Below are 13,356 nucleotides of genomic sequence, written 5' to 3'. Positions count from 1 at the left end.
TCATACTACTTAAAATGATTGAATTGGTGAGAAAAGTAGAGTCGAGTCTTGCCTTGTGAGACTAACACAACATATTGACATACCTTGCGAGTTGTAGACAGATAGAATAAACTCCCTGCCTTGTTTCATAGTCGACTTCTGATGGGATGGAGTCCCTCTGCATGACATTTACAACCAAACTTCAAAAAACAGAAAGAAGACAGGATATTGAAGACTTCTATTTCTTTCATAAGAAAATTTCTGTAATTTAATTGCTAATAAATGTTATCCATCACTCAAAATTCCTACAAGAGCCTTACATATAAAATGAACCATACATATCTCTATCCCAATGACTTCTTATGATACCTATAACCCTTCTCATCCATTTAGAATTAGACTCCTTGTTAAGTCAAAGAAGGATCTCCAACATGGAATGTTTGCATAGTTACCTTCTTGCTAACTGGCCTGAGTTTACTAATGTGAACTAACAATTCAAAAATATATCCAGAATTGGTATATTCAATAAGCTTGTTTTTTCATGGCCACTCCAATCTATATTACTGCAGAAGCTTCCCAACTGTTCTTCCTGCTTCCATTCTTTTTTTTTTTTTTTAATATATTTTTATTGATTTTTTTACAGAGAGGAAGGGAGAGGGATAGAGTTAGAAACATCAATGAGAGAGAAACATCGATCAGCTGCCTCCTGCACACTCCCCACTGGGTATGTGCCTGCAACCAAGGTACATGCCCTTGACAAGAATCGAACCTGGGACCCTTGAGTCCACAGGCCGATGCTCTATCCACTGAGCAAAAACAGTTAGGGCTTCCTGCTTCCATTCTTAATGCTCCACCTCCAAAATCTAGTCTCAAAAGATCAACCAGAGAGATCCTTTCAAAATTAAGTCAGATCATGACACTCCTCCTCTGTACAAATCCTCCAATGGTTTCCTATTTCCTACAGAAAAAAGGCAATTTTCACAGTAGCCTATAAAATCCTACATAACCTGACCTATGTCTATAATCTCACGTCCCCTCTGCTGCCTGGCTCACTGCCCCAAACACACTGGCCTCCTGCTGGTCTCTGCAGCCATCAGGTGGGTTCCACTAAGGTGGCTGCTCCTGTAGACAGCTTTCCCCAGGAGATCATGGTCTCACTCTATACCTCCATCATGTCTGTAAAATGTCACCCCATCAAGTAAAGCTTTCCCTGACCATTCCCTCCATCCCCTTGTCTTATTTTTCTCTGCAGCTCTTATAACCACCTGACATACACTGTTACTTTTACTTCTGCCTTTATTATCTCTTTCCCCCTCTAGACAGTAAGCTTCATGAGGATATGGGTTTTGGTCTAATCTATTTGCCACTCTGTTCATTGCTTAGAAAACTGCCTGGCATATAAGTTAACTGACATACAAGAATAAACCAGAAGTAAAATGCCTTTATTACCATAGCTCTGTAATTGGCCGAATAAACTGAATTAAATTGTTGTAAGAACATCTCTACAATATTGAACAAAGAATATAACTATATGTGCACTAGGCCTTCCACATGCTTTGGAATTCCTTCAGCTCTCTTTAGTTCTCCTCCCCTTTATCTCTCCATGGTCTCACCCAACTTCTCTTCCCCTCAGGGCCTCCGAACAGAACTTTAACTATCTTCAAGTTGGTTTTCACTCCTGGAAGAAATTGCATGCCTACTTCTTCCTAATGCAAATCTTTCAATTGAAGAACACAGTCCCTCAATTGATCATCCCCTTTTCATCTTTATTTGTCTCTTTTTCATCAGCCCCTTCTGGTCTGCCTACAAAGAGAATCAAGTCTTCTACAAGTTAAAACCAAAACAAAAAAAGGCAACTTTTCTCTTATCTTTCCCATCAAAGTACTGTCACCCCCTTTAGGTCACTCGTTGTAAAGCAGAGACATCCGCATACAGATTCTACTTCCTAGACTTATCCCTGCCACTCAGCTCTACCAACTGCTTATGCCCCAATGGCTGCAATTACACTGATGGCTCTCCCAAATCTCTAGTGCCATTCTCCACATCTCTCAAGAGCATCCTATCCAAACCATCCACTTCACATGACTCACAGGGACCTCATATACAATCAAATTAATTTCTCTTGACTTCCTCGGTTTCTTCCATCTCCTTCCATGTTTATTTCCCATAAGGACTAGAGAGTCACCATTTATCCTCTTTCTCAAGCAGCAATGATAGGGTCAATCTATAAATGTTCCTACCATAGTCATATATCTAGTCATAAAGACTTGCCTATTTTACCACATAAATGTCATTCTACCACCGCCCTAAATTTAGAACCTGTTGTCTCTTCTCTCGAGCACTGTCACAGCTCTTAACAGTTCTCCCTGAACTTAGGTCTTTTCTACTTCCATTCTTCTCCAATGCAGCCAGAGAAATTGTTCTAGGTAATTCCTGGTTTATAAACTTCCTGTTTTTCCACGGTCTACAATACAATGTTGGGATTCCTCAATGTGACCCTTCTTTACATATTTCTCTCCCTTATCCTTGGCATTAGCCTCACCTGGCAACTATATTCCCAAGAGGGGCTATGTACTTCAGTGCTTCATTCATTCCCTGCCCCCCACCTCTGGCTCAGAGGGCCCCTGCCCTCCTTGTTTACCTAGGGAATGACCACACTGACTACTGGTTTCACAACTCCCAGCTCAAATGTCACTTTCAGTGAAGCATTTCCTAATCTTATAACCCCAACCAAATTTAGTCAATTTAACCACTAGTTTCTTTCATAACCTCCACTCCACTAAAGTGATTTTTATAAGCTTTTGTATTAATAGTTATAATAACTGTTAAACCATGAGCCTCTTAAGGGCAGGGATAATACCTAATTTATCTTTGCAGCCTCAGAACTAATGCCTTCCACAACATGGACTACTGGGAATCAAATTCACCTTAGCATAAATGGATGTGGAAATTAACAGAAACCGATTTAGCCTCTTCACCTTTCCTCTTCCTGAGAATCCCCGCTACCAGAGTGGAAAGAGACATGCTTCTCTAAGTTTTTTAAATAATCAAAAATCATAAAATAAATTAAAATATTCCAAAGGCTGAGACATCATTCCTTCTTATTAAAACTCTCATAATGCTTCACATAATACCTTGTAGGAATAAGCAAAGCTTGGCAAGAGAAGTTAATAAAAAGAATAGAATTATTTTCTGCAATTCATGTAACATTATACTGGGACACTAACCTCAAACCTCCTGCTTTGAGGAAGTTCTCACAGAAGGATTTTGCACAGTTTCTTGCCATGTCATCATCAGCTGTTGGCATAAGTTTGGAGCTTAGAACCTTGAAATAGATAAGCACAATTAATCATTCCAACATTTCCAGCAGAAATTATTCCTTTACTAAATAATCACACAACTCAAGTCACAATTTCTTTAAATGCTGCATGCCATTTTTCCACCCTGAAGTATAAGGAGGCTGATGTTTCACAAATAAATAATCACATTTTCCAAATTCTATTTACTTAGCAAGAAAAACCTGTTTTGAAGAAAGCTGATGTGCTCTCTTTTCATAAAACCAGCGAATGTGAATGTCTCTGTCTCTTAGGCTTAGATAAGAATAGATGATATGCTAGATATGTTATTTAAAAAGTATGTAAGTTAAGCCTGGCTGGTGTAGTTCAGTGGTTGAGCATCGACCTATGAACCGGGAGGTCATGGGTTCAATTCCTCGTCAGGACACATGCCTGGGTTGTGGGCTCGATCCCCAGTGTGGCAACTGATCAATGATTCTCACTTATCACTGATGTTTCTATCTCTCTCTCCCTCTCCCTTTCCCTCTCCCTTCCTCTCTGAAATCAATAAAAAAAAAATTCGTATTTTTTAAAAAAGTATGTAAGTTTTATAAAACAGCCCATTTACTAAAAGTGCTAGATGAGTCCCCACTAATGATTCTAACTTGTTCCTACTTATTGAGCATCTAGGTATAAGATGAGGTACTTAACATGCATTATCTCATCTCACTATGCATGGCATATGTACAGTATTTAATTTTATAGGTAAAGACTGTGACCTGAGAGGTTTAGTGACCTCCCATCCAAGGTCATATGGTTAGAATTTAAATCCAGATGTATCTCACTTTAATATCCATGCCCCTTTTATAACACTCTTATACCTACCTAAAGAAAAGCTTAACTGAATATTTTGGTATGACAAGAGAATTATTTCACAGAAATAATCTCAGGCATGTAAGTTTTCTTTTTGCCTCAGTTTTCTCATCAGCTAAATTGGGATAATAATTACTTTTACCAGAGGATTGTTTGGATTAAATAAGATAACGCAAGCTTAAGGTGCTTGGCATAAGCATAAGGCACAAAGCATAAAGAGCTGGCTTATTTAGTTATTATAATTTAAAATTTTAAATAAAGACTCATTGTCTCAATTTCTTCAAGGTTTTAAACTAGATGTAATTCAAGATCCTTTCCTAGTCTAAAAAAAAAAAATCTGCTCCTATGAACCTATGGGGTTCTGTGAGCTTAGATTTTTAGTGTGAGATTTTTTATTTTTAAAATGCTTTCCTCCCGAGTTGCTCTTTGGGAAACAGTTTCATCAGCCCTGATTCATGAGCCTTACATAGGAAAATGGAAACCCTCTGTGACTCTAATTCTTCTATGAGAGAGTGCTGACAGCCACGTGCACACACTCCCCATGCTTAATGGATAATAATTCAGTGAAAATAAAATGTTTCTCCAAATCAATGGGTATTTGGAAGATCCACTAAGAAGTTTCTTAGTAGGCAAACATAAGTAAAAGGTCAAAATGGGAGGAATTGAATCTTTCTAATAGTAAAGATAAGTGCTTTTGGGAGTGTTATGTTTTCCAAATGTTTTGTGTTGTCTAAAGCAAAAGAAAACCTACCAAAGGAATCCCAGTTAACAGAAGTCCTAATTGTACTGGAGGCATTTTGCTACTGAGTCCTTTGGCTCTAAGATACTGCCATCTAGGTAGCTGAAAGACAAGCTAGACCAACTGTTGGGCCATTTTGCTTTTCTAGGTGCTCTCAAATGTGTGTGTTAAGATTTATACCTTAACTTTTGAGACAATCATTTGAAAGCAAAAGACAAATCTGGCAGCAGTGGAAAGTTCAAAATTTATAGGCTTAAACTGGCCAAGAATTTCTAAGCAATTTTCTGTTTTGGGATAGTCTACCTATTTTAAATGCCCACATCAAATAAAAGTATGCTTTATTTTTTAAATATTCACTAAGTATTTTCTACTTTTGAATCCAACACATCTTTTGACAAGAGTAATTATTTTAAGGCAAATGTGAAATGTTACCACAGTTTGAACATATAAGCAACAAGTAGACCATAAAATGAATCAATCTAATTATATACTCCAAATTAGATTGTCAGATGAAATAAAACTTGGAAAAAATGTCCAACCAGGTACCCATTAGTAATTATGGCCTTTATCATCACTCAAAATCTACTCAACATTAATTTGATAATTAAGGCTGCTTAGGTAGTGCTATTGATTCTTTAATAACGAACTGCCTGGATATAATTTCCTAGGTCAAGCAAGATCATCTAGGGCTTTATTTTCTCCAGACCTAACATGCACAAGGGTCCGATCGCTGACCCTCCAGGAGCAGGACTGTTTCCACCTGGTCCCCTGGTCACTCTCCCACATCGCTTTGTTAATGCTTGGCTTTCAAGACTCAGCATATCCAGCCTCTTCCTATGTCTTACTCATAAGACCTGGGAGCAAATATCTTGTCTTTCCAACTCTGACCCCCTAACTATCACAATAACTTGTAGATGGTAAGTAATTAGTAAATGTTTACTGAACTAAATCTACTTGTTTAAAGACACTTTGGAGGAGGGTAATAAAAATATTCTTTTGCTCAAATTCTTCTAACGGTTTTTTTTATAACCTTGAAATAATCATGTTAACATGTCTTCTGACAAATTCCTCATAAAGCTGCATTAATGTAAACAATTACAACAGTTTTTTAAAAAGAAGATACATTTAATAGCAAGAAGGCTCAGGACTAATAACTGGCATTATATATAATTACAGAACTTCTAGAGGAAGGTAAAGACACATTTTAATAGATAAAGATTCCTAATTATTTATTTAGATGCTATTTTGCAAGTATAACAATGCACATAAGCATATACTGAAAAAAGTTGACATTTACAAAGGCAAAAACCAAAATATTCCAATTTATATTCTATTTTGTACTTTTTAAAAACTAAGTTTTAACAGAGTAAACCTGTTAGCGTGTTTCTGTCATCAGAAAGCATGATTCTACAAACCAAAACGAAATGCACAGAAATAGGTTTCTTACTTCTAAGTTGTAAAGCACTCGAAAGGTGGACATTCCTGGAGCAAAAGATCGAAAGAGACTCTCTAGAATTGAGCTGGCGCTTGGCTGGTGCTGCTGCTTTGAAGAGAGGGATGGAGATTTTGAAGACTGAGAGCTTGTTTCAGACAGCAATGTTTTCTAAGTTAAGAGAATGAAAAAGAGAATGTATGTATTAAAAGCACAAATTAAAAAGAAACAGATATCTGTATACATTCTGATAGTCTTTTCCTTTTAAATAGAATCCACACCAATGATATTTTCTAAAACTTAATCTCATAAAACCACATGAGCTCTATAGTTATTAATAAGACACCAAATTCTATCTCACAAACTATACATGCTCAACAGCATGACAATCCTATTTTAAACAACATCAACAAGGTCATCTTAATTTGTTTTGTGTTTTTAAAACTTGTACCTCTAAATACTGATAATGAAATAAGATTGCAAAAGTGGTAGTTTTGAGAATTTTTTGAACTAGTACTAGAGACATGTTTTATTACATTAGCTCTCTTCTCCCTCAAGCTAGTATATAAGCCAAATATGACAAGATTAAGTTGTCTAAATGTCAACCCCTTAAATATAAAATTCATAACTTAATTCTAACAACTTTGTTATAAATTTATTTATTCTGAGAACATAAACAATGTTATGGATTAAACACAATTTCAATATATACATAATGGAACGATATCCTAAAAACTAAATAAAATGAATTTTACGTATCAACAGTGAGAAACTGAAAAGATAACCAAATCACAATCAGAGAGGCATCATGAGAGAAGAATCGGAGCCAGAGTCTAAGCCTGGTACTCCATTCTCTCTGGGCTTTGGTTTCCTAACATATATCATGAAGGTAGAAGTAGATGATATGAAAGACTCTTCTGGTTTTAAAATCTGACATAATTTTTCACTCCATTTTGATACTTTAAAAGCCAACACGAAGTTCTGATTTCCATTTACAGAGAAAGTATTTTTCAAAAGAAGAAAAATCATTAAGAAAAAGGTACCAAATGATGTAGTGTGATTTGGTGTTGTATTTTCACTGAATCATGTTATAAAATTCCATGACAGTTAATTAACCCCCCTAGATACCCATACCTTTCTTCCTAAAGAATCCAGTTGGTCAAGGGCTTCCTGAATGGCTGGATCAGTGGGTATTAAGAGCAGAAGCTTTCGTACTCGTAGAGTTATCCTGAAATTTTTCAAATTTGAAATTTTTTCAGATAAATCAGTTTCAATAACAGAGCCATTTAGAATTAGATGTAAAGTAAATCCATTTCAAGGGAAAAGTTTCTTGGTTCCCTATATTTATATTTACCTTGGCTCCTCTAGATTGGCAAGCTGGTAAAGCATGTCAAATACATTACACACAAGTGCCATCACAACACCAGGAAGGGATTTCTCCTGAGGGAAAAAAGGCAAATATAAATACAAATTTACAAAAGAATTATCTTTTTTTAATCAAACGTACAATACAAATATTAGTTCTGAAACCTGATCACTGGGAAAATGGAGGGGAGCACAGTGATCATCTGCATGAAGCGCACATGGGAACAGTTGGAGATCTCCCACCTTCTGGTGTTCTTACTACCTGGGCTCTCCTCTCATACCCACCTGCTGGTGGGGGCTCAGGTGCACAATGGTAGGCAGAAGAAGAGAGATAAAACAAAGGAAGGTGTAATTACTGAACGGAGAGTGGGCACCACTGAAAGCTGACCAAGAGCTCATCAGGAGGAAACAAGCCAATGAGTGACTTAAAAGCAAAATGTTAAGTCATATTAGAGGCCTGGTACACGAAATTGGCGCACGGAGGGTGGTGTCCCTCAGCCCGGCCTGCACCCTCTCCAATCTGGGACCCCTTGGGTGATGTCTGACTGCTGGTTTAGGCCTAATTCCTAAACCGGCAGTCTGACACCTCTCTCACAATCCAGAACTGCTAGCTCCTAACCGCTCCCCTGCCGGCCTGATGGCCCCCAACTGCCCTCCCCTGTCGGCTTGATGGCTCACAACTGCCCTGCCCTGCCGGCCTGATCGCCCATAACCACCTCTGCCTTGGCCCCTACCACCGTGGCTTTGTCCAGAAGGAAGTCTGACATCTGGAAGATGGCTGGTCACCCGGTCTAATTAGCATATTACCCTTTTATTAGTATAGATATATACACAAACACATATGCTCACACACAATACATAGATATATGTGTAATCTAAGTGATTTTTCTAAAGGTAAGAAAAGAATATACATGCATAGAAGAGACTCAGATGTGATTAAAGGAATAAGAAACTAGATATCCCCAAAATGTATTTATATAGGTGAAGATTTTTAATAATTCAGGATAAATATGAAATAACATATTAAACTTGAAGATGCTACATACAATATTTCTGTTGCTAATTAACTGTCATAATACCATTTCTGAATGAAATTTCTTTCTTAAATTCTTGCTATATATAAGTACTGCCTAGTTATTTTAAAAAAATCCACAGTACTAATACTAACCCTGAAGGATTCTTTGACATCTATAGCAAGATTATGCTAAGTTAAAAACATACAATCACACAAAGACCTGAAAGCCAAGTGAAGAAAATATTTCAAGGGGAAGTGATCACATGTACCAACTCCGCTGAAAGGTCAAGAAGATGAAGATTGAGAGGCTGAAGTAAGAGATAACCTTGAAAAGAACATAAAAAGAGGATGGCAAAAGAGTTCAAAGAACTCTTTCACCAAGAAGCTTTGCTGATCTGGGAAGGAGAGAATAGGGCAGGAACTGAAGGTGAAACTGGGGGAAGAGAGAGTTTTTTTTTTAAGGTGATAGAAATAACACAGCACGTGTGACTGCTAATGGGAAAATCAATGACTCAATGCAGAGAGGTGGATGAGAGGAGCAGCGGAAGTGGCCAGACAGAATGCTTCAGGACTCAGAAGAGTCTGTGGTCCAGAAGATTGATAAATTATGTATCTCCTCCCAATGATGCCCAGTGCTTCCCAGGAATACATTTCTGAAGAGTCAGGATTTGTCTGAGAGGAAAGGACACAATCATCCAAATCTATATGGGCTGAAGACAAAGACATTAAAATCCTGTTTTAAAAAAGAAATGATTTATCACTCAATACCTGCTCCATGGCATATGATGAACTAAAAACTCCACTGCTGCTGCTGCCGGAGCTGGTGGAGGAATCTGCAGAACTCCCGGATGGGGTCCCGCTGCCAGAAGTCTTCACCGTAAGCATCTGTTCATCAGAAAAGCCCAGCTGGTGGAGTAACTTTTGATCTTTATTTACTGTCAGCTGCAAAAAGAGGTTTCTTAATTACTGAGAGGAAAAGGAAGAGGATAGTAGTAGTAGCAGGCTAAAGGGCCACAGTTTATTTAAACCTACCAGACTATCATTTGTAAATATCTGTATATTATCCACAGGACAGCACAACTGCTTGGCTATCTTCCACCGGACACTCCCTATGGTTTCATTACTGTGAGCCTGTATAATAAAATTAAACTGTTGTAATGCATTTATTCGTTCATTTAAACAACTGTTAGTGAGCATCTACCATGTACTGAGCACTGTTCTAAAAGCCAAGAACAGCAAAAAACCAAAGACAAGAATCCCTGCCCTTGAGAGGCTTCCCTTGTGCTGTAAGTAAAAGTTCTATTCCCTCCTCCAACCCCCTCATCACACATGGAATAAAATCTCAAGTCCTTCTTCCACAGAAGGTCTTCCATTCTTTCTTTCCTTTTCTCACTGTCATTCCAGCCACCTTGCTTGTCATGAACAAGCCAAGCAAACCCCCACCTCAGGGCCTGTGCATCTGCTGCCCTTTGTTTGGAATGTCCTTCTCCAGAAAAGGCTTGCTCTGTCACCTCATCCAGTTCTGTGTTCAGATGCCACCACCTCAGACCTTCCATGCCCACCTCTATATGAAGTGTGATTACCTCTATAGTGATCACATAGTGTTCTGCCATAACCATCACCTCTACCAGCTTAGTCTCCGTTATTTTTAACTAGAGGCCCAATGCACGAAATTCATGCACAGGGGGAGGGTGTGTGTGTGTGTGTGTGTGTGTGTGTGTGACTCAACTCGGCCTGCACCCTCTCCAACCTGGGGCCCCTTGGGGGATGTCCAGGACCGCTCACCTGCCTGCCTGCCTGATCACCCCTAATCACTCTGCCTGCCTGCCTAATACCCCTAACTGCTCCCTTGCCTGCCTGATTGCCCTTAATCTCCTTTGCCTACCTGATCACCCCTAACCTCTCTGCCTGCCATCCTGATCACCTCTAACCACCTCTGCCTGACAGCCTAAATGCCCCTAACTGTTCCCCTGCTGGCCTGATCGCCTCTAACTGCTCCCCTGCCTGCCTGATCGCCCCTAACCACCTCTGCCTGCCGATCTGGTCGCCCCTAACTGCCCTCCCCAGCCGGCATGGTCACCCCTAACCACCTCTGCCTCAGCCCCCGCCACTGTCGCTTTGTCCAAAAGGACGTCTGGAAGATGTCTGGTCTAATTAGCATATTACCCTTTTATTAGTATAGATGATACTCACCACCACCTGATATTGTATTATGTATTTGCCTATATGTCTGTTTACACCCCATCAGTTCCCTTTCATTTCAGGTCTTTATTCCAAATTTGTTTACCAGCTTTTAGAATAATCACTCATACATCTTTATCAATAGTGTTGTGAAAGTTAAGACAATATGAAAATGGCCACAAAGCTTAATGTAGACCCACCTCTACAGTAAAGGTATCTTTGGTAGACTCATAAGTAACATTAAGTGTTAGAAGATGTCCATGAAATGAGGCACCATGAGGTAGAATAGTTCGTAGAACAGAGTAAAAATCCTTGAAAAAGATAATAAATCAAACAAGTTAGATTCACAATGCCACTGTTAAACATCTCAAAAATACATACCTAACACATTGAGTCTAATAATGGGATGATTCAGTTGCTTTAGAAAAAAAGAGAGGCTTACCTCTATAGTGATCACATAACGTTCTGCCAGAAGCAGCAATCTCTCAATGATTACAAGTTTAGTGGATCTATAGATTAGAAAAAATTTTAAACATATTTGAAATGAATTGCTGATTTGAGCTCAATTCCAGTCTGTTTCACCCAAACCCCAATCAACAGGTAGCAGTCATTGGTCAAAGACTGAAATTTGCAAAGACGAAACTTCCCTTTCATCCAAGGAGAAGGTAACGTAAGCAGTCCACAGCTGCAGCGCACAGATGGCATAAGGGAGGAGTAGACTGACCCTCCCACATTTCCTTTCCTTTCCTGTTCTTTTCTTTCTTCTTTTTTAAACAGTTGTTCCATAAATAGAGGACCTGGGTCTCCCCTGGGTATCCAGGCCCATTTGTCCATCAATCCACCAAGAATAAAAAATCAGTGAGCTCAACTCTCATTATTTTACAACTAAAATATGCTACATAATTCTGTAAACACAAGGAATCAAAGTTCTAAACTGCCTGAAAATTAGAAGACAAATGCAAACCAGGAAGTATTCTACAAATAAGAGTTGCTATTTGGTTTTTTAAAATAATGTTTATTTTCAATTATAATTGATGTACTATATTGTATTAGTTTCAAATGTACAACCCAGTGATTAGACATTTATAGCACTTACAAAGTGATCATCCTGATAAATCTAGTATCCATCCAACACTACATATTTATTATTATACTAGAGGCCCGATGCACGAAAATTCGTGCAAGAGTAGGCCTTTCTTCCCCTGGCTGCCGGCACTGGCTTCCCTCTGGCATCCGGGACCCAGGCTGCTTCCCTCTTCCGGCTGCCTGCAGGCACCCGGGACCTGCGCTGGCTTCCCTCCGGCCTGGCTTCTTCAGGAAGGATGTCCGAATGACGTCCGGTCTAATAATCTTTTATTATTATAGATTATTAACTATATTTCCTATGCTTTACTTTATAGTCCATGAATATTCTATAAGTATCAAATTGCACTTCTTGATCCCTTCACCCATTTCACTCATTTCCCTAACCCCCTTCCCATCTAGCAACCATCAAAATGTTCTCTGTATCTATGAGTTTGTTTCTATTCTGCTTGTTTATTGTTTTTTAGATTTCATATATTGGTGAAATGTTATGGTATTGTCTTTCTCTGACTTATTTCACTCAACACAATGTCTTCTAGGTTCATCCATGTTGTTGTAGATGGCAAGATTTTATTCTTTTTTTAATTTATTTTATAGCCGAGTAGTATTCCATGATGTATACACACCACCTTTTCTTTATCCACTCATCTACTGATAGACACTTAGGTTACAATTTGTTTGAATTAGGCTAAGAATGAGGAGAAAAGGAAGAATAAACAATTATTCATCTGTGAACATTCTGTATAGTTCAAACTTAAAATATAAGAATTTGTAATCTAAGGGTTTTCAAAGTACTTAAGAAATCAACACATAGGAGACATAACCATCTCTGGGACAGAAAACACACAGCAAGGGAGCACGGAGTTCTAACAGACTCTGAAAATGAGACCTGAGGTCTCTTTTAGTCAGACTTATGAACTCCTTATCATGTGAAATATAGTCGGCCCTCCATATCTGTGGGTTTAGCATTGTGGATTCAACCAACTGTGGATCAAAACACCTTGAAAAAACAAAATCCCAGACAGTTCCAAAATGCAAAATTTGAATTTGCCATGAACTGAACACTACCCTGAATCCACACAAATGAAGTGATGTGTAGGTATACCCTGCTGTAGCCTACATGCAAACATAAATTAATGCAAATACTACATCATCTATCTATATAAAAGTGTAAGTGACTGTCGCAACCGAATGGCTGACCGAACAGGCTGCGTGGAGCGACCAGGCCAGTAGGGGGTGGTTAGTGAGGGCCGACCAAACAACTGAGCATCAGGCTGTGTGGGGCAACCAGGCCAGCAGGGGGGGCAGTGAGGGGCGATTAGGCAGGCAGGGAAGCGGTTAGGAGCCAGCAGTCCAGGATTGTGAGAGGGATGTCAGACTGCTGGTTTAGGCCTGATCCTGGCAGTCAGACATC

The 13,356-nt window shown here is 38.9% G+C and overlaps 1 protein-coding gene across 5 annotated transcripts in view; it reads right to left on the bottom strand.

Moving 5' to 3' along the window:
• Positions 1-13,356, bottom strand: part of USP24 (ubiquitin specific peptidase 24) — a 131,986-nt gene that overhangs the window by 49,012 nt on the left and 69,618 nt on the right. For all 5 annotated transcript variants that reach the window (XR_009451977.1, XM_059689426.1, XM_059689429.1 and 2 more), the window contains 9 exons: positions 11,302-11,368; positions 11,060-11,170; positions 9,711-9,809; positions 9,447-9,620; positions 7,653-7,738; positions 7,433-7,526; positions 6,314-6,469; positions 3,207-3,304; positions 84-179 (listed from right to left, as the gene is read on the bottom strand). Coding sequence is in view for 4 of the 5 variants with exons in the window: in XM_059689426.1 (XP_059545409.1) it covers positions 84-179; positions 3,207-3,304; positions 6,314-6,469; positions 7,433-7,526; positions 7,653-7,738; positions 9,447-9,620; positions 9,711-9,809; positions 11,060-11,170; positions 11,302-11,368 (981 nt within the window). In the remaining variant the exon portion in view is untranslated. The remainder of the gene's footprint in view (positions 1-83; positions 180-3,206; positions 3,305-6,313; positions 6,470-7,432; positions 7,527-7,652; positions 7,739-9,446; positions 9,621-9,710; positions 9,810-11,059; positions 11,171-11,301; positions 11,369-13,356) is intronic.

This window comes from Myotis daubentonii, chromosome 3, assembly GCF_963259705.1.
Source record: "Myotis daubentonii chromosome 3, mMyoDau2.1, whole genome shotgun sequence".
In the NCBI taxonomy this organism is placed as follows: Eukaryota; Metazoa; Chordata; class Mammalia; order Chiroptera; family Vespertilionidae; genus Myotis; species Myotis daubentonii.
This window is presented reverse-complemented; position numbering and strand designations above follow the sequence as displayed.